The following is a 20,496-nucleotide window of genomic DNA, read 5'->3' as shown; positions in this document are numbered from 1 at the left end:
CTCCACCCAGTTTTTTTTTTGGCCATTTCCTTTTCAAAAAGGCCATTTCCTTTTCAGCTCTTTTTCCCCAAGATTTTTCACCAAAACAATGATCGTAAGTGCTGGAATATAGAATATTTTGCAGGAATAAAGTAACCCAGATATACTCTCACGTTTCTTTGGTGGATTTTGGTTGGTAACAGTTACCAGCATTACGTGTGATATATAATGAGGAGTTGATTCCTTGCCTAGAATCATTTCTTCCCTCTAAGATTCATAAGTAACCTTTTATTTTTACAAAGCATACATACAAACTTCTACATTATAGTCAGGGACCTGAGGTGTAACTTGCTAAGTGAACCCCAAGGTTATTTTATCTTGCAAAAGAAACCTAAACCAAACTAAGGGCCTTACATTTATGGTTAGACTGAATCAAAAGCTATAACCTCAGTTTTTTCAAAAACAGCTTCTGACTGCAAAAGCAAGTCATGCAGTTGTTAGGTATGAAATAGCACTGATCAGGAAACACATATGCATCTTTGCAGACTGTATTTCCTTCCGAAAAGACTTTTCTACTTTTAATATAAATTAAGCCATAACAGTTTCATGCTGTGGAAAGAGGGTGAAAAGGTTCATTTTAAGAGATTATATAATATGAATTTTCACATTTACTGTGAAATGTCTAACTTTGCCAGTGCTTCAGCAGGTTTTTTTGGGGGTGGGGGTGGGGGCGTAGAGGGTGGCGATGCGGGGGTAGTGTTGGTTTTAGGGGTTTTAAATCTGTGAAATTTGAAAAGGGGACAGTTGTTGGCTATGGTATTTACTAGTTTTGTAGTAATGTTTTGCTAGCCTGACTGACTTTCCTTAACTGATTTTTATGCCCATGGTCCAAGGTGACTGTTGCCCTTTCTTGTTTGGGGTGTCTGCGGAGTAGTGTCTTGTCTGTTTGTATAGGCAGTCCGTATGTGTGCACATGTGTGTCCTTTGAATACAGAAGCACACGGTGTGACAACAGAGTGGGGTGTGGCTGGGAAATGGGATGCTGAAGCTTTAAGAGCATTTTTTTTGTTTTGGATTCATAACAGTATTTCCCATCTTTTGCCTGCAGGCAGGGAAAGTGTACAGTATTTATTTTGTTTCTGTTTTAAATTTGTAAGTCTTTAAGTAGCTTACATTGGTTATTATAGGAGACAACAAGTGACTTGTTTAAAGTTGTATTTAGTACTCTTACTTTCCAATTTCTGTATTTTAAAATATTGAAATTAAAATTGTATTACTTCTGTTTTGATTATTTTAGCACTCGGTGTATTTTTTGCTCATTTTGTTTGAAAGTATAAATGTTGAAAGTTGTATAAAATGTGTCTTTGAAAGAAAAAAAAATCTGAATTCTATATCCAATTCTGACTTTTCGTTCCCTTTTTCTGCTTATTGACTCATAGGAGATTTGAGAATGTGAAAAACTGTGTCAAACTTATGCTTCTTACTATTTCTGAAGGTTTAAATGTGAAAAGTAATGTGCCCTATTCTTTTACGGGAAGTATTGCAGGGGAAGCAGTTGCTGAAAGAGAGGAACGAACACAGGATGCTGCTGTGCCGGGGGCGTGGGTGTTAGCTGATGGACGTTTAAGAGCACTCATTGCCCCCAGCCCGGGCACCCCGCTAGTATTTGTTGAGCACCTGCAGTATACCAAGTGCTGTTCTAGTGCTGGGGCTGCAGGAGTTAACAAAACCCAGCCCCAGTCTTCAGGGAGCTTATGGCAGATGTGAATGTGGGGGGAGGGGTGTGCCTTGGTGACCCGCTGCCCCAGTGAGGGTGGGAGCGGAAGTGCTGGTTCAGTGAGAAGGACGGACTCTGTTTCAGATGGGCTTTTGAGGGGCCCCAAAGCCGGGTCTGGGACGATACGTGGTAAGGTGAGAGAGAAGCCACAGACCAAGGAGGAAGGAGTATGGGGTTGGGGGCAGCACTTGAGGACAGAAGAAGGGCCTGGGAGGGGGGGAGCAAGTGGCTGAGAGTCCCCTCTGGAGGAGGACCCCGAGTGGAAACAAGGTCCTGGAAACCCGGGCTCCAGAGGGAGCAGAGGCCTGTGCTCCTCTGTACCTGATTCTGGCAAGGCTGCAGGTGTCCCGGGCGCACACCCCTGGCGTCCCTCGGTTGCCGTACCAGAGGGTTACCCAAAGCACGTTCACACCTCCTCTTTCGCCTTCACTGGCCTGCCTTTTGGCCCAGCTGATTGAGACCTAAATCTGAACTAAAAAATAGTAAAAATCCACAGACTGACTGGATACCTGTGGGATGCTCCACCTTCGTTATCAGGACCTACTCTCCTCAGACTTCTAGCCTGATTTTTGAGTTGGCACCAAGCAGCGAGACTGAGACAGACCCCATCACTGTGAGACGTGGCGTGTTACCCACCCCTCATTTTAGATTGAGAAGAATCAGGCGCTCTACAGAGTTGTGAACAGAAGCCCTGATTAGTTTGTGTGAGCACTTCCTGTGTATAAGGCAGATTTTCATGCCTTCCTCAGGCTAACCCAACAACGTGGGTGCTGTATTGTCCATTCATCCTGCAGATGAACGTGAGGCCAGAGAGTGTAAATATGTCTGCATTCACACTCTAATAAGTAAAATTGAGATTTTAATCAAAAGCCTAGCTAAAAGCTATGATAATTTTTTAAATTTGTCTTTCTCTAATTACTTTACATACTTTCAATTATTAAAAAGAAATAGAAGGTCCTTAGGAATGGTTTGGGTTCTGAACATTTCTTTGTAGGTAGCCATTTTGGATTGAAACATACTTTCTTCAGAAGTTTTCTGTCATTCAACTTCAAGTCTAGTTTTCCCAGGGACAGGCACAGATGAAAGACAGTTAATCTCCTAGAATTTCACCTTCTAGTGGACAATAGGCTGTAAACAAGGGGCATGGAATACTGTGAAAATACATGAACCTAACAGCAGTTCCCAAAGCCACATACTAAGGGTACGAGAACCGGCTGTGCCCGGGGTGTGGCTTGCCCAGGCAGGGACATGGCCCCTGTCAGGGAGCACAGCTGCCTCCCTTCCTGCTGCCACCATTGCCCTTCCCATGCGGAGGCCTCTCCTGCCGTTTTCTGCCCCTCAGCTCTGTAAGCAGGCCAGCCCTGGTAAGGAAGGGGCAAGAAAAGGCCTGCTGCTTGCCTTCCGGAGCCTGGCTTCTCTCCTACCCCCACCTCCCCAAACCCCTTCCCATCCATGTCCTCACCTTCATTCACTTCCAGGCTCTCCACTCCCTGGGCTCTTCCCTCCCTTGGTCCCAGAAATACCCTTTACAATTTTTAAAGTGCTAATTCTGGAATGTTATAAAGTCACTGTCCCTTCTATGCCAGAGTTGACAAGGAAAAATGAAGGCCCCCAAAATAGAATGTAACGTGTAAATTCCATACATTTTTTTTAAGTCAAATAAAACCTGGAACAAAAGATTCTCAATTGTAGAAATGGTATTTCTATTCCTTCACTCTACAAGCTGCCCGACCTAAAGATCTTGAGAGTATGTGTGTCTGGAATAACGCCCACCAAGTTAGTGGTGGCTGGTGGCCTGGGGAATGAGAATGGGGACATCATTGAGCCTGGGAACTTCTACACACTTAGGTTTCATGTTTTGTTTTGTTTTTCCTAATTCAAATAACCTGTTAAATTTGTAATTAAAAGAGACAAATTTGTTCTGCTTACAGGCTGTGGGTTAGCTGCCCAAGAACATACTACTTACACCCTCGTAGCACCCATCAGAAATCAGGCCCTTGTGTTCCTGGGGTGCTGTACTGGCCACCTAGCGGGTCTGGGGACAGACACAGAACAGGTCACCAGGGAGTTCTTTGTCCCTCCTCTCCTGCTCTCTGCCTTGTCTCTGCTTCCATTGCTGTACTTCTCACTCTGCAGTGTGTACTTGTTCCCGTTTCATTTGTCTGAACTCCCAGCCTCAGTGTGTTCTTTTATCCTTGACACCTTCCAGAGTTTAGCACCAATCTCACCAAAATTACACTGAATAAACACATAGACAAACACAGTCCTTATTACCATGATTCTCTCCCTCTCTCTCTAGCAGTGGGATTAGATGGGAATGGGTGGAGGAGGTAGGATAAAAGAAAAATGTGGAACAATGAGGAAAGAACTTTATACAACTGTAGAATTCTGCTTCAGCTAGTAAGAACTCTGGAGGCAGGGGCGCCTGGGTGGCTCAGTGGGTTAAGCCGCTGCCTTCGGCTCAGGTCATGGTCTCAGGGTCCTGGGATCGAGCCCCGCATAGGCTCTCTGCTCAGCGGGGAGCCTGCTTTCCCCCTCTCTCTGCCTACTTGTGATCTCTTTCTTTTTGTCAAATAAATAAATAAAATCTTAAAAAAAAAAAAAAAAAGAACTCTGGAGGGGCACCTGGGTGGCTCAGTTGGTTAAGCGTCTGACTGGATTTTGGCTCAGGTCATGATCTTAGGGTTGTGAGACTGAGCCCAAGTCGGGCTCTATACACAACATTGAGCCTGCCTGAGATTCTCTCTCCCATTGCCTGTGCCCCTTGCCCTGCTCGTACACTGGCATGCTCACTCTCTCAAATAAAATAAAAAAGAACCGTGGAAACTGACCAATGTGGTATTATAAAAATGATGTTTCAAGTTTCTTTACAGTAAGAAAAAGAAGACAGAATAGATTTTTCTTTAATGAGATAAACGGATTACGTAGCTCACATAGAACCTAAAACTTAAATTTTATTGTAATTGCTTTGTAAACAGTTTATACAGGTGTACCTTGCTCTGAAAATACAGCAGTGGTTTTAAGTAATGGTTAATATGTAAAACTACAAAACTAATTGGGTGGTACCAAATTATGAAAGGATTTTTTTCTGTCAAAAGGAGAGGAAAAGGAGCTTGCCCAAAGTTACTTGATTCCACGGAGCGGTATTTTCAGAGCTTTGAACCAGGACGCTTCACGAGTGCTGTGGCTCCGCTTTATTCTGGGCAGTGTGATGGTCAGAAAGGGAGTTAGTTGCTCAGGGTCTCAGCCGGGCTCATCTTGGAAGACCAATTGCGACGCCACTGGCTTGGCCACGGACTAACGTGTAAGTACACTGAACCCAGTAGAGACTTTGCGCTCTAAAGATTCCTCGACAGAGAGAGTTAGCCTGGTCTCCAACAGGACCAAAAGAACACAAGCTCCAGGCTTGGTTCCTAAACTCCTAAACCTGGTGGACACCTTACACTTCTGTATCAGATCCCAAATCCCACGTTCAGTCGCAAGCAGGCTTCTCAGTGAACGGCCTCACCAATCTTCAGTTGCCCAAGCCAGGTTCTTCTAGGATGCTGTCCTCAACCTGGCCCTCTCCCAGCCCCAACCAATGATTCACCTAACATCAACGATCTCCATACTGGGTAAGTTATACAGAAGGAAGCTATGCATTAGCTATGATTACCTCGTCTTAGAACAGAATATGGAAAAAAGCTTTTTGGACCCCACATCCTCCTCCTCCCTCTGGGAAGGTCAGTTGTTAACCACCACCTCCTCTGTTTCCTTTTACACTAAAACTTCCTGCAGATACTATCTCCATTGGCTGTTTCCATGTTCTCACTGCCCATTCATGCTTCAACCCCCCGCCAGTCTTTGTTCTTACCATTCTGCCACCCACCATACTGTGAAGCTCAGGACAGACTACCAAGTGACAAGCAGCCACAGAGACCCTGGGAGATGAGGGCTATCTTGGATGTTCTACCTGCAGCTGAGCTCCCAGCTGGATGCAGCCCCAGGAATGACTGGTTATGCTGTGTAAGGCAGAACTACCCAACTGAGCTCAGTCAACTCACAGAACCATGAAAAATGAACCCTTGTTTTCAGCCACTAAGTTTTGGGGTGATTTGTTGCACAACAATAAATAACACATTTCTCTGGCACTCAATGTAGTTGATCATTCTTTCGTGAAATATTTAAATATTTGACTTTCATGATTCCCTAATTCTAGTTTTCCTCCTACCTCAGTGGCCTTTCCCTCTCAGTCTTCTTCATCAGAGGGGCAGATCCTTGCAATTCTCTTCTCGGTTTATACTCTTCATGGGTGACCTCATCGGTTCTGTGGGTTTAACCATCCCTGTGTTCACAACCCTACTTCTGACCTCTTCTACGAGTGCCAGACTCACAGGTTCGAGCGCAGGCTGGGCATTTCCGCTTGGATGTCTAATAAAGAATCCTCTCATTCTTCTTTTGTCTTAAAACCCTTCATGACCTGGGTTTTAAAAGGGATTTGTTTTAATCGGGTGTGGTAAGACGTGCACGCATGGAAATGTCCATTATGAAGGAAGATGTTTTCCCTACTAACAGCAGGCCAGCACACCCTGCAGGGCCGCGCAGGGAGGCACCAACAGCGGCCAGGAGGCAGAGAGAGCGGGGAAAATGTGGGCAAGAACATTTATTGTGACTCCTGGGAGAAGCACTTAGTGAGGTGTGCATGCAAACTTCTAGATTCCTAGAAATATGTTGGAGCTTTTCAAAGCCCCAGCAGATATCTCATCCTTTGGCTTTAACTTTAAGCTTTTGGTTAGTCTATTGTTTGCCTCAACTGTTATCCATTGTGTCAGTCCCCCATTCTGTGATGTTAAAACACTGAACCACCCCTGGGGAGAAGCCATTGGGACTGGGCTAGTTCCCGAGAGGACAAACAAAAACAAGCCTTTTCAGGAGGGCCTTCCAGGGAACCAGTAGACAAGTCACACGATGCATTTTTGAAAAAGCTACGGCCCTGTTCTGCCCTCTCTGGTACTGGTACCAGGAGCATGGGTGGTTAGTTTTCAAGGTTGCCAGGGAGCTGGAGGAGATAAGACCAGGCTAAGTTAAAATGCTACAAAGCTTGATGTTTTCACTTAGAGTCAGCTCTTTTTCTTGACTCAGTGGTAAATGAGTTGCTGCAAGACTTTAGTTAATTTCCAGATACCTGAAAACACAGATTCCGACCATTTTTGCCAGGTTTTCACTGCTGCCACACTGCCACCGATGGGCAAACTTTCTGAGGCCCTTACTCCACCATTTTCCACTGATGTCAACCTTCCTTTCTTAAGAAATACTATACTGCAAAACAATATCAAAACCACAATGAAAAATTTAAATTAAAAATTAAATTTTTGAGAAAAAACTTTTATACAATTTTATGGGGCACCTGGGTTGCTCAGTCAGCTAAGTAGCTGCCTTCACCTCAGGTGATGATTCTGGGGTCCTGGAATTGAAACCCCTGTTGTTGTTTTGTTGTTGTCAGCCTCCCGGCTCAGCAGGGGAGCCTGCTTCTCCCTCTCCCCCTGCCCCTCCCCCATCCATCCTCCTCTCCATCAATAAAAATAAAATAAATAAATAAAATCTTAAGAAAAATTTTTTTACACAATTTTTAAAAATCCACAATTAAAAGCCAAGAGAAAATTGCCCCTCATCCCATTCCCTAATTCATTTGTAGGTTACTACACTTAACAGATTTTTACGGTTTTATAGTAACATATATAATTTTAACATCATAACCTTAGTTTTCTTTCTGCCCCTCATCCTTTTTTCACTTCCTAGTACCTCTTACTGCATACTCCTCACAGCCAGTGTTAATGCAAATTTTGGTACAGTGTGTGTCCCTCCTCAGCCTTCTCCTTGCTCATTCAAAAATAGCCACATTTCCACACAAATAGATGCTCTTTTTGCTTCTGATTTAGACGTTTCCATACCGTTTTCTTTTTTCCCTTAACACGTCAGGGACGTCCTTCTAGGTCATGCTTGTTAAAGTTTTGTGACAGTCGGGAAAGGACCAACCACGTTGCTCCCTGCACCATGCCTCCCCCCATACAAACATTTTCTTCCGTAACTTATCTATGTTGCTTTTACTTCTAGAAGATTCCCAGAAGACAAACCACTGGGTCAAAGGTCATGCGCATTCACAAATTTTCATAGCGATTCCCCTGCTTTCCCAAAGGGCTCTCTAAACAGTTCACATTTCTGTCAACAACCCGAGTGTGTGCCTAGGCTCCGAATGCTCCTTAAACACTTGGTCACTCCATTCTCTGAGGAGAAACGGATATGCTTTCTAGGAGAGACAGACCCTTTTAAGCTTTCAAGCCCTGAAGAGACAAAGTAGCCCGAAGTCCCGCCGGCAATTCGGAGTGACTGCCGTCACGTGCGCGCGTGTGTGTGGGGGAGGGGGAGGTGACCCAGCCCGTGGCCCCCGCACCCCCCTCCCCGCGTCGTCGGGAGCCGTCGGGGCTGCCGGGCTCGGTCCCAGGTGTGGGGGGAGCCCCGGCCGGCTCCGCCAGGGCGCGGGCGGGAGAGGTCCCGGGGTCTGGCGGGCGCGCGATTTCCGACTCGGGGCTTCGGCGGGAGCTGCGCACGGCCCGGGCGTCTCCGCCCCCGGCCACTAGGTGAAGACGCTTCGAGAGCCGCGAGGCGCTGCCCCGAAGGACGTGCCTGCTCGTCTCTGTCAAGCCCCGGAGACCCACTCTTCGGGTCCCCGCCCACCCCCGGCTGCCGACGGAGCAGAGGAGCCGGCCGCGGGGCGCGGCGGCCGCGCACAGCTGGGGGCCCTGAGGCCGGAAGGCGCCGCCGAGCCCCCTCAGCTGCGGGCCGGGGGGCGTGGTGAGGCGGCGCGGGTTTCCTTTTCCCGGGCCCCGGGGAGCTTTCGCTTTCGCTTCCAGCTGGCGTCTGCACCCCGCGGGAGCCGCCCGCCCAGCCCGCGTCGGCCGCCGCCGCCGCCGGGGTCCCGCCAGGCGCTCTCCGACGGGCAGCACGTCCCCGCCGCCGCGGCCATGACCCAGGCCGCCGCCCTCGGCGAGGTGACCCAGCTGCTGTGCGCGGCCGGGGGCGCCTTGGAGCTGGAGGAGCTGCGGCGCCGCTTGCGGGAGGGCGTCGGCGCAGACGCGCTGGAGCGCCTGCTGCGGGAGCGCGGCCGCTTCGCGGTGGCGACGCGGGCGGGCGCGGGCGGCGTGCTGGCCACCAAGCGCGTCGTGCTGGCCGTCTCGGCGCTGCGCCTGTGCCGCGCGCACCTGAGCCCCAAGCCGGGCTGCGTGGGGCTGTGCGCGCAGCTGCACCTCTGCAAGTTCATGGTCTACGGGGCCTGCAAGTTCATGAGGGCCGGGTAAGCGCCGCTCCGCGAGCCCGACGGCGGGCCCGGGACCAGGGGGCTCTGCCCTCCCAGCCCGCTTGGGGCCCCGTTAAAGTGTGGGGACGCCGTAGGTGGCCGTTCCCCGGCCTCCTCGCCTTAATTCTCGTCAGCGAACGTTTATTGAGCACCTCCTGAATACCGGGCGCCCTGTGAGGGACTCGGGGTGGACGGTGGTGCCGAGGCTCCTGCAGCCTCAGAGAGTGACTTGGAGCGCGGTACCCGGTGGGACACCCGGGGGGCGACCGGGCTGGGGGCTCTCCCGAAGGAAAGCGGCCGCGTCTGGCTTCTGGAGCTCCGCGAGGCCCCGCTCTCCAGAGCGAGCTCTGAGGGCCACGCAGCCCAGGGCTCTCCGCCCAGCGGCCGAAGGAGATGAAAACCCGTCTCAGCTCTTGTTCACTTGCTTACAGGGTGTTGGTGGCTTCTGTCGCATTTGGAAGAAAATGCGTGCCCCTGTTCGGAAGCTAGTCCGCTTGTGTAGAAGAATTGGCTCCTTTTTTCTTTCCTTTTTTCCCCCCTCTCCTCCCTCCCTCCCTTCCTTCCTCTCTCTTTTCCTTCCATCCTTTCTTCCTTCCCTTCCTCCTTCCCTCTCTTCCCTCCTTTCCCCCCCCCCCACCCCCGACTTAACACAATAGATGTTATTTCTTGCTCACATCAGGTCCACTAGTCAGCATGAGGTGGGGGCATGATCCATGCAGTCATTCAGGGACCCCGGCTGGCGGACCTAGACTCCGCCTCCGGGAGTCTCATTCTGGCCACTCTGGGTATCCGGTTACAGGAGCAGGTGGACAAGACAGACAATGGAGGGTTGGTGGGTCTGGACGTGATAGTTACCTTCCCACACATCCTGTGGACCACAGGATGTCTCCTGATCGTTGCCCCCCCATGCCTAGATGCAGGGGGATGGGAGTGGAATATGTTGCCCCCCCCCCCCCCCAAGCAGGTGCTGAGAAATAGCTAGATTAGAATATTCCAGGGCCTAGTTAAGGCCTTAAGCGGGAGGGATGTGTATATGAGAGATTTGAGAGACGAGAAGTTGGTGTGACTGTGGTGACAGGATGGGAGAGAGGTGATGGCTGTTTCCTTACTGTTGACCAAGAGATGACGCATACTTTTATTATTATTGACTGAAGGCTGATTCTTCCTTTTCTTTCTTATTGGCTGAGAGAGCAGGAGAAGTGTGCGCAGGGACAGCCAAGTCTGAAGCCTGGGAGCCCAGCCAGGGTCCTAAGTGCAAGTTTGGGAGTTACTGGTTGTGTATGCCGACGCTGCAGCCCCAGGAGCAAGTCAGAGCTGAGGTGGAGGCTGAGGGTGGGACCTCAGGGAAACTCAGGAACTGGCAGAGAAGTGTCACCTCAGGGGAGAATGAGGAGCGGCAGCTGGAGAAGGTGGGCATGATAAATGGTGGATAGATGGATTGAATGATTTCTAACTGGTGCATCTTGTTAATGTCCGTTTTTGGTAAAATAAAGACAGCAGCCCTGTTCTCCAGCTAGTTCCCAAAATTTGGGGTTGGATTGTATTTGTCCTGGAAATCTGGAAGTCTGATATCTACTGGCGTAGATGATTCTGAGCTTTCTTTTTCAGTCTTCTTGATTCCATTTTCCTTGTGGTTCACACAAGGGTTTTTTGTTTTGTTTTTTAAAGATTTTATGTATTTGACAGAGAGAAATCAGAGCTAGGCAGAGAGGCAGACAGAGAGAGGGGGAAGCAGGCTCCTGCTGAGCAGAGAGCCCGATGCAGGGCTCGATCCCAGGACCCTGAGACCATGACCTGAGCCGAAGGCAGAGGCTTAAACCACTGAGGCACCCAGGCGCCCCTCAGGACGGTTTCTTAGACTTTCCTTCCCTGACCGCTTTAGGGGTCACATAAGGGAGAGTGGGTGTGGTTGGCTGCCCTTTTGATGCTTTCCCTATTACTGTGCTTTGTCTTCCTGAACCACAGGATCAGCTGTTTCAGAAACAGATCATGGCTCTTGTTTTTGATCATTGATGACAGCTGGGAAGGGTCCCAGGTCCCTGACTTCCATCCTGTGCTTAGGGGCAGTGGGCATGTTGCTTAAGAGCACAGCCCCAAGACAAGACTACCTTGTTTCAGCCCTGGTTCTGCTCCTTACTAGTTGCATGATCTTGGGCAAGTGACTTTATATCCGAGCTTCAGTTCCCTCATTTGCAAAGTTAGGATAATATCACCCATCTCATGGGCTTGTTGAGGACTGAATGACTTATAAAACCTTCAGGTAATCCTTGGCTTGTGATAGATGCTCAACAAGTTTTAGCAGCTGTTGTCACCATCATCATCTTCATCATCTTGGTGGCATCAAGTTTGCCTAGAATGTTTTAATTTTCTCCCCTTGGTTGGTTCTGCAACCCAGATATTTGGCCCAGGCTTGACACCTTCCAGACAGTGTCCCTTGATTGCTTCTCCACTTCTCTCAGGCTCAGGAGGTGCCCCTCCTGTCTGCACTGATATCTTCTGAGCACGGCTGACCTTGAACTTGCCCTGCCATTTTAGAATCCTCTCTGTTTTCTGCCACTTTCACTAGCGTAGGAAAGGGGAAGAGTCCACACGACTCCACGGTTGTTGGTGTGTGCAGTGGAAGAGGGAAGTTGTCTTTTACTGAGATGGGGGAGTCTATCAGGAGTTTGGCTTGCTTTTGAAAAATGTATTAACTTATTAATGCTAATTAACTTATTAATTAATGCGTGTTTATTAACATGACGTTAGAGGTTGGGCAGTGTTTGAGTAAAGCAAATGATATTTGCCTGACTATTCTAGGTCCTGGTGACCTGGGTGATGATTTGAAGACTTTTGATCATCGGGGTGTGGCACCAGTGCCTGGCTCGCAGTGAATGTTCAACAAGGGCTTGTTAATAATAAGAGTGGGGGAGGGGAGCAGAGAAAAGGGCTGGGCCTCAAGACATGAGTGGGTGTACACATACCTTTAACCGTAGGTGTCCACACTCATTTATTCAGCCATTGTTTAAGTTTTTGCTAAGTGCCCACTGAATGGCATGCTGTGACTCTACTTTGGGGAATGGCCCTTTCTTACCAGACACTGATAGGAGGTGCTGTCCTGGTCCCTAGAACTCACAAGGTGCTACCTCTTCCTTTGTAAACAAGCACTGTGGTTTTTCACTGTATAAACATGCTGGTTTTTCTCTGGTGCTGCTGAACAATATCAAGAACGATTCCTGAAAAATTATCTTAAAGACTGATTTTATGAGTTGTATGAGTTTGGGCAGCCATGGCAAGGTACCACAGACTGGGGGCTTAAACAGAAACTTCTCACAATTCTCAAGGCTGGAGATCTAAGATCAAGGCAGGATTGATTTCTTTCTGAGGCCTCTCTCCTTGGCTTGCAGATGGTGTCTTCTTCCTGCCCTCACATGTGTGCATCTGTGTCTTCATTTTGTCTTCTTAGAAAGACTTTGGTCAGATTGGATTAGGCCCTCCTCCCCAGCAACCTCTTGTTAACTTAATTACCTCTTTATTTTTTTAAATTGTTAAAGTGATTTTATGTATTTGAGAGAGTACAAGCAGTGGGGAAGGGCAGAGGAAAAGGGAGAAGCAGATTCCCCACTGAGCAGGGAACCTGACTTGGGGCTCAACCCCAGGACACCCTGAGATCATGACCTGAGCTGAAGGCAGACACTTAAGCAAATGAGCCACCCAGGCGCCTCATTGATTACCTCTTTATAAAGTCTCTCCAAATACGGTCACTGGGGGTTTAGAACTTCAACATAAGAATTTTGGGGAGGCTCAGTTGAACTGTGACACCAGCTCTGCTTCTTTACAGGAAGAACTGTAGAAACAGTCACAGCTTGACGACAGATCACAACCTGAGCGTGCTGAGAACTCACGGTGTTGACCACCTCAGCTACAATGAGCTCTGCCAGCTTTTGTTTCAGAATGACCCCTGGCTTTTGCCAGAGGTGAGTTCCCAGGAGGGGATGTCTGTGTGTGTAAGTGACGGGGGAGAAGCCAGAAGGTTGGAAGATAGGAAATATTACAGCAGAAGAGACCCCATAGTGACCACAGGGATCTGCTTGGAGGAGACCTGGATTACATTCCTGGCTCTGCTGATTTTTATACCTCTGACCTTGGGCCAACCTTGCCCTGTCTAGAAGACTCCTTTCCTTCTATTGCATTTGTGCTGGCACCACCTTTGCAGGGCTTCTTTGAGGTTGGGAAAGTCTGTTTGGCCGGTGGCTGCCGCATGATGTTCCTTACATGGGGATGAGGGGATGAGAGACTTCCAGCAAGCTCCTCCCCATCTAGCAGGACTTGGAACCATGTGTTATTGCCAGATCCAGGAGGTCTGGGAGGAAATGATACTGTCTCTACTAAGTTAGTCACACCCAGGGAATTTCGAACTTTAGTTGATGTAAAGTCTCATAATGCACTTCAGATGTTATGCAAACCTTGCTGCAATGACTATGTACTAGTTTGGGTCCTCTGAGAAACAGACAGACGCCAAGATGGGATTCGAAGTGCAAGAGATTTAGTGGAGAGGGAACCGAAGAAGGTGGGGAGTCTTTGGGCAGTGATGTGGCAGGATTGGGGAAAGGAAGAGGCCGGGGTAGGAAGAGACCCTCACTGTAGCACAGTTCCAAGAGAGCTTCTGTCTAGCCAAAGGGAAGTTCGGAACTACAGTAGCTCGTTGTTGCCTGGGAGCAGCCCGTGGGAGCACGGGCTCTGTGTGAATAAGGTGGCGGCTCCCGAGGGCAGCAGCTGAGCTGAGGTGATTGAGCGGTGCAGCACGTCCCAGTGGTGTCCTGTGGCCGGCACAGGTTTGTGGGGTAAGGCTATGCAGATTAGGTTGACCTGTTTTAATGAAAATGCTTCCATATTATTTAATTAAAACCACCCATTTGAGAAAGGTGCTACATGGCTTAGTGATTATTAGCACATAATAGGTATTAACTTTTTTCTTTTGCCTTTTGGAAATTAGTATTGATTTAATTCAGCTAACCTTTATTGACTTTCCACTATGAGTTAGGCACGGGTGATAAAGAGAGAAAAAACCCTGTTCTGCCCTTCCAGAAGGCCCGTTTCCTGGGTGAGACAGATAAGTGAGCATGGATTGCAAGGTGCTGTTCTAGATGCTGCAGTGGAAGTCAGCACTCTGGTCTCTGGGGCCCAGTTTAGGCACCTGGGGAGGCATCCTGGGGTAGATGGTGTGTGGTCTGAATGCTGAAGGTTGCATGAAGGGTGGAGGTCTGGGAAGAAGGGGGCACAGAAAGGATGGAACTGGCATGGTTGGGGACCACATGTAGGTCAGCACAAAGTGGATTTAGGGTGGGAGAGCGGAGAAGGAGAAATGGGTGAGTAGAGACTCATCTGTGCAGCCTTCAGTGTCATGGGAAGGAGTTGTGGTGAGGGGGCCTGTGTTTGGAGAGTGGGCATTAATGTTTTGGAGAGATCGTCTTGTCAATAGTATGAAAAATGAACCAGAAGGTGTAAATGAACCAGTTGGAGTGTGTAGCCTCCTGTGTACTTGGGTGTGCAGGTTGCTTCAGAACGCAGTGGCAGCAACTGGGAGCTGTGACCATAAATTTGGACCCAGTGCAGCTTTCCTGCCAGGCCTTCTGCTCGCAGTCTGGTCCCCTTATCAGATGAGCAGTTGGGGACTGCCACCATGAATCGAGCACCTGCTATGTTCAAAGACATTTGTATTAGCCACTTTGTGTGTTTCCCATTTAATCCTCGTGATAGCCCAGTGTTATAGGTGGCAGTATTCCCATTTTAGGGATTAAAAAGCTGAAACTTAGAGCTGGTAAGTGGCCTGCCTAAGGTCAGACATCTTGTAAGTGGCAAAATCAAGGTTAGGTCATCGCTCTTTCTGGCCTTTTCCTTTGGGGCTTCCATCCCCAGAGCGGAGTCCCTACTGATCTAAGTCTGGGTTCTACAGCCCTCTGCTGCATTTCTATCTCTTGTTCAGTGTAATGCCTGTGAATTGCCTGGGTAGACCCTTGGTAGTCTTTGGCCTGGATCTCATCTTCAGGAATTTGGAATGTAGGGAAGGTGCAATTGATTCAAGTTCAAGTCCCAGCTTTACCAACAACCAAATTCAGTATACATTGTACATACCAAATGTAGGTAGCTGTGTGACCTAGGGCAAGCCAGTGAACTTCTCTGAGTTTCCGTTAGCTCTTGAGAAAGGGAAGGGCTGTATTTGGCCTTTTCCAAGATGCTTTAAACACTCAGAGCCTCTTTGACCCTGGATTTCAGAAAAAGAAGATGGTGCGATTGAGGCCTGGCTTAGGGAGTGTTGGTGAGTCAGTGGGGGAAGGTTGTAAATGGAGTATAAGTTGTTAGCTTGCTGCTATATGAGTTACACTGAAATGTCTCCTGTGAAGGAAGCAACTCTGATCAGTTGGAAGTTCTTTGGATTTTCCCAGTGGAAGAGCTTATTCTGCACAATCTCCTGTCCACCCAGTTCTCATTTTATTCAAGGGCATCCATTAGCAGCCATCCGTCTAGAGTCGGGGATGTTCTTATAGCTCTGCGGCTTGTGAGGATGATGGAATCACAGCTTTGGCCAGGTCTCTAGAGGAAACCTCTTGTGACCATGCACTGGTCGGGAGTGGGGGTAGTGTCCTGTGCCATCTTCCTAAGCTGGTGTTTTTTTCCTTTTCTGTCAACAGATCTGCCTTCATTACAACAAAGGAGATGGACCCTACGGCTCTTGTTCCTTTCAAAAGCAGTGTATCAAACTCCATATCTGCCAGTATTTTTTACAGGGTGAATGCAAGTTTGGCACTAGCTGTAAGAGATCACATGATATCTCTAATGCTGAGAACCTGGAAAAACTGGAGAGGTTGGGCATGAGCTCCGATCTGGTGAGCAGACTGCCTTCCATTTACAGAAATGCTCACGACATCAAGAATCGGAGCTCCACCACCAGCAGAGGGCATCCTCCTACCCCAGGCCCACAGGGGACTTCTGGTAAGGCTTTGGACTGGGGCCCTTGGATTCCACATTAATGGAATGTGTGACCTCAGGCAAGTCTCTGCTGCTTTTAGTAAAGTGCCGTTGGTGATTCCTTCCCAGCTAGTGGGTGTTTTGAAGATGACTTGAAATCATAGCCACAAACAAGCAAGATACTCTAGATAAATGCCAATTCATGTCAAAGGTTAATGAATTCCTAACAGGTCTAATCTGCAGTAAACAAAGCCTATTTTATTTTATCTTTTTTTTTTTTTTTAAGATTTTATTTATTTATTTGACAGACAGAGATCACAAGTAGGCAGAGAGGCAGGCAGAGAGAGAGGAAGGGAAGCAGGCTCCTGGCTAAGCAGAGAGCCTGATGCGGGGCTTGATCCCATGACTCTGGGATCATGACCTGAGCCGAAGGCAGAGGATCAAAGCCTATTTTAATTTCAGCTCTCTTTTTGACATGAATAAAGGAAATTATTTAGTCCCCATAAATTTGCTTTGTTCATTGCTCCTCTCCAGTACTTGACAGTGCCTGGCCCACAGTGGGCACTTAGGCATTTGTTGAATGACCAAGCATGCTAGAATACTTTTTGTTTTTTTTTCCTTAAAGAACATCAGGTTTAGTGACAGGCAAATGGGGAAATTTTGAGCAGAGATTGCTTATTAAATAAGCATTTCTTCACTTATTATGTGGGAAATAAATAATGTAGTCCATTAGAGAGGTTATGACACATTGGGGTCCTTTAGATTTCACAGTATCAGCTGTTGGCTGGCCGTTCTGGTTATCCATTCTCTCAGTTAACAAATTTGTGTGCTTGCCAGGTGCTAGGCACTGGCCTGGGCCCTGGTTATACTTTGGACACTAGGACACAGTACTCCCCTTACCCCCCACCAGAATGCATAATCAAACCATGTGTTGGCTGTGGGATTTTAATAGACCTTTAATAGGGGTTATCTAGGATTTTTAATAGAACAGTGCTAAAATATCTGGTGAGTGCTGGGACTACCAGCAAACAAACTTAACACCATTTTCTTATCTGATTTTTTATATTTAAAAATTGTCCTTGCTATATGTGTTTTTTTTTTCTTTACATCTTCTTCAGTTATTTTGGGTTAATTTCTTTCAGTAGTGGGAAGCTAGATATAGATAGGTTTTGTTTTAAATAGATCTTTACAAGTGTCAGTTCAATTTTAGCCTTAGGAAGGGAGGGAAGGCTGTCTGCCCTTGGAGAGCAAAGATGGTGTCCTTAAAGGCCGCAAAGGTGTAGGTTTTTAGGCCCACCCTGTGGGTGTCTTGAGGGGCCTATATAAAGGAAAAGGAAAATGAATAACAAAATAACAGGTGATACTGAATACTGAAGGTTTGCGAATTTTATGTACTTATATGGTGGTGGGGGACCAGTGGTAAAGTCTCATTAGAGCACTACTAGTAAAGGTAAACTTTGAAATCCCCTCCGTGCCTGTTTTTAATTAAAATTCCTACAATTGACGTGAAGTTACTTCAGGAGGTTTCAAGATTAGGAGCACAGCCAGAGATGAGAAAAAAGGGCCCCTCTGTGGTGTCCACACGGCAAGCAACCGTGTGGCCTCAGGCTCCTCTCTAAAAAGCCAGAGGGTCCATTTACATGTCTGAGGGTAAGTTCATTCTGAACATCATAGGATTTTGTGAGATTGCCTCACCCACTTTTGTCTTCTGCAGAGAAATGAATGAATTCTCTTTTCTCTCCTTTGTATCTTGAACTACTCTGACTCCATCGTATCAGAAGCACTGATGGATGCTGATATGTCTTTGTGGTGTTTCTTTGTAGAAAGAAGAGATAGCTCAGGTTCTGTGTCCCCAAACACTGCTAACCAAGAGGAGAGCGATCAGATCTGCTTGTACCATATCCGGAAAAGTTGTAGCTTTCAAGGTAGGTCAGAGGAAGCCCCTTCGTCCACTTGCAGGCGGGACAGCTGCTTCTCATTTCAAGAGTTCTGCTCTAAGGCCACCCTTCAAGGTCTTCTCTCCCATCCAGAGAGGGTTAGGGCCTTCTTAACTGTGAGCTGGGGTGGCATTTCTGGGGGAGTTGAGGATGGTAACAATTGAATTTCTGGAAATCAGACTATAGGTGAGTTTTGGGGAATATAACTGGTCCATGCAGGAAGTGTCAAGTGTTGACCCTTGATCAACTTAGCATGAGGTCACAGACCAGCGCAGATGCCCAATATAGTGGGAACAAATATGAGTGTCCCTCGTAAAGGGTTGCTGTAGACTTAGAAATGCCTCAGAAACCCAGAAGGCCTTCCCTGAGGATATGTCCCTGTATGCTCTTGGGGAACAAGAACTTAAGTTGGGGTTTTCTCTCCATGGTCCCTCTTTTATCAAAAGTAGCACTTCTTGTGGGTACATGTGTGTCTGTATTTTTACTAAACCTTTGTTTTCTTCTTCTCGTTGGCCTGGGCTTTGACTGAAGAAAGCTTACTTTTCAAATTTGGTGACTCTTAAAAAAAAAACACACCAAACTTCTTGTTTCATTTTCAGTCTTTAAAAGCCACCCAAGCAATTCAGGACTACTTTCACTTTGTAAAAGAGTCCAATAATACAGAGTAAATTCTGAAGTTCTCCTTCAGCCTTCCCCAAAGGTAAACACGTGCTGTGTGGTCATGATGCTTGCTTTGCATATTTTTTAATGGATGGGTACATGTGATAGGTATTCCTTAACATGTTTCCTTTACTTAACATTGTGTCTTGGAGATTTTTTCCACCTTAGTATATGTAAGTCCATCTTATTTTTGTTTTTATTTTTTTTTAAAGACTTTATTTATTTGACACAGAGAGAGAGATCACAAGTAGGCAGAGAGGCAGGCAGAGAGAGAGAGGAGGAAGCAGGCTTCCTGCTGAGCAGAGTGCCCGATGCAGGGCTCTATCCCAGGACCCTGAGATCATGACCTGAGCTGAAGGCAGTTGCCCAACCAACTGAGCCACCCAGGCACCCTAGTGCATCTTATTTTTAAAAAGCAACTGTAGTATCCAGTGAGAATGATAGTCCATTGAGCATCTGAGTATGCATGCATATTTCCATAGCTTGGTTCCTGGAAACAGAATGCTAGCTCAAACATATATGTGTGTCATATATACATGTATGTTTTTAAAATCAACATTATTGAGCTATAATTTACCCACTGTAAAATTTTAAATATTTAGAATTTTTCATTATATACTGAGTTCTGGTAATAACAATTTAGATATGGAAGAATTTCTTAATTCTAAAAGTGTCCCTTTGTCCCATTACAGTTAATCCTCACCCGCTAGTTTCCTGACCTCATGCAGCCCCTATGTACTTTTTGTCATTGTAGAATTTCCCTTTCTAGAATTTCATATAAATGGAATCATACAGCATGTATTCTTCTGTCCCTGTGTTTGCTCACTTAGCATGTTTTTGTGATTTGTCCATGCTGGGAGATCAGTAGTTTGGTCTTTTTTATTGCTAAGTAGTATTCTGTTGCATGGACTGACTACAGTTTTTTTTATCCATTCATATGTTTGATGAACATTTGAGGGGTTTCAAGTTTTTGGCTTTTATAAGTCTTTTATAAATATGTACAAGTTTTCATGCAGATATCTGTTTTCACTTCTCTTGAGTGAAGGCCTTGATATGGAATTACTAGAATATGTAAGTATGTGTTTAACTTTATAAGAAACTGCCGCTGTCTTCCAAAGTAGGTATACCTTCCCACAAGCAATGTAGGAAAGTTCGTTGCTCTGTGTTCTTTTTAACACTTGGTATTGTCAGTCTTTTAAACTTTAGCCATTATAATTAGTGAGTAATGATATCTCATTGTGGTTTTAATTTACCTTTCCCTGATGATAATTATGTTTAATGTTTATTTTCATGTACTTACTGGCCATTTGTATATCTTCTGTGAAGTATCTGGTTAAATTTTTTGCTAAATTTTTTATATGACTGCTTGATTGAGGTATTAAGTATAATTCACATTCCATACAATTCACCCATTTAATAGTTTTTAGCATAGTTACAGAATTATGCAGATATCATCAAGTCAATATTAGAACATTTCTTTAGCCCCAAAGAGGTACTCTGCCCATTTTCCCTGCTCCAGCTCCTGGCAACCACAGGTTTACATCCTGTCTGTATGGATTTGCTTTGATGTTTCATGTAAATGGAATTATACAGTATGTGGTGTTTTGTGACTATTTTGCCCGTTTTCTAAATTGGGTTGTTTGATCTCTCATTATTGAGTTGTGAGGGTTTTGAGAATTGTTTATAGAAGTCGTTGTCAGATAGAGGTATTGAAAATATGTTCTCCCTGTCTGTATCATTCATATTCATTTTCTTTATGGTGTCTTTGAGGAATAAAAGTTACAATATCAATGACCATATTAGTACCTTTTTCTTTTATAGTTTGTTTCTTGTGTCCTAAAAATCTTTGCCTGTTCCAAGCC

The 20,496-nt window shown here is 46.5% G+C and overlaps 1 protein-coding gene across 1 annotated transcript in view; it reads left to right on the top strand.

Annotated features, from left to right (window-relative positions):
* The first annotated feature begins 8,581 nt into the window (after nucleotides 1–8,581).
* PARP12 (poly(ADP-ribose) polymerase family member 12) overlaps nucleotides 8,582–20,496 on the top strand; it is a 40,594-nt gene continuing 28,679 nt past the window's right edge. The window contains exons 1-4 of the mRNA XM_080818372.1: nucleotides 8,582–9,086; nucleotides 12,910–13,045; nucleotides 15,761–16,061; nucleotides 17,861–17,962. Coding sequence (XP_080674498.1) covers nucleotides 8,758–9,086; nucleotides 12,910–13,045; nucleotides 15,761–16,061; nucleotides 17,861–17,962 — 868 coding nt within the window. The 5' untranslated portion in view covers nucleotides 8,582–8,757. The remainder of the gene's footprint in view (nucleotides 9,087–12,909; nucleotides 13,046–15,760; nucleotides 16,062–17,860; nucleotides 17,963–20,496) is intronic.

This window comes from Martes martes (assembly GCF_963455335.1).
Source record: "Martes martes genome assembly, chromosome: 11".
Classification (NCBI taxonomy): Eukaryota; Metazoa; Chordata; class Mammalia; order Carnivora; family Mustelidae; genus Martes; species Martes martes.
Note: the sequence above shows the minus strand (reverse complement) of the source record. Positions and strands in the feature narration are given on the sequence as shown.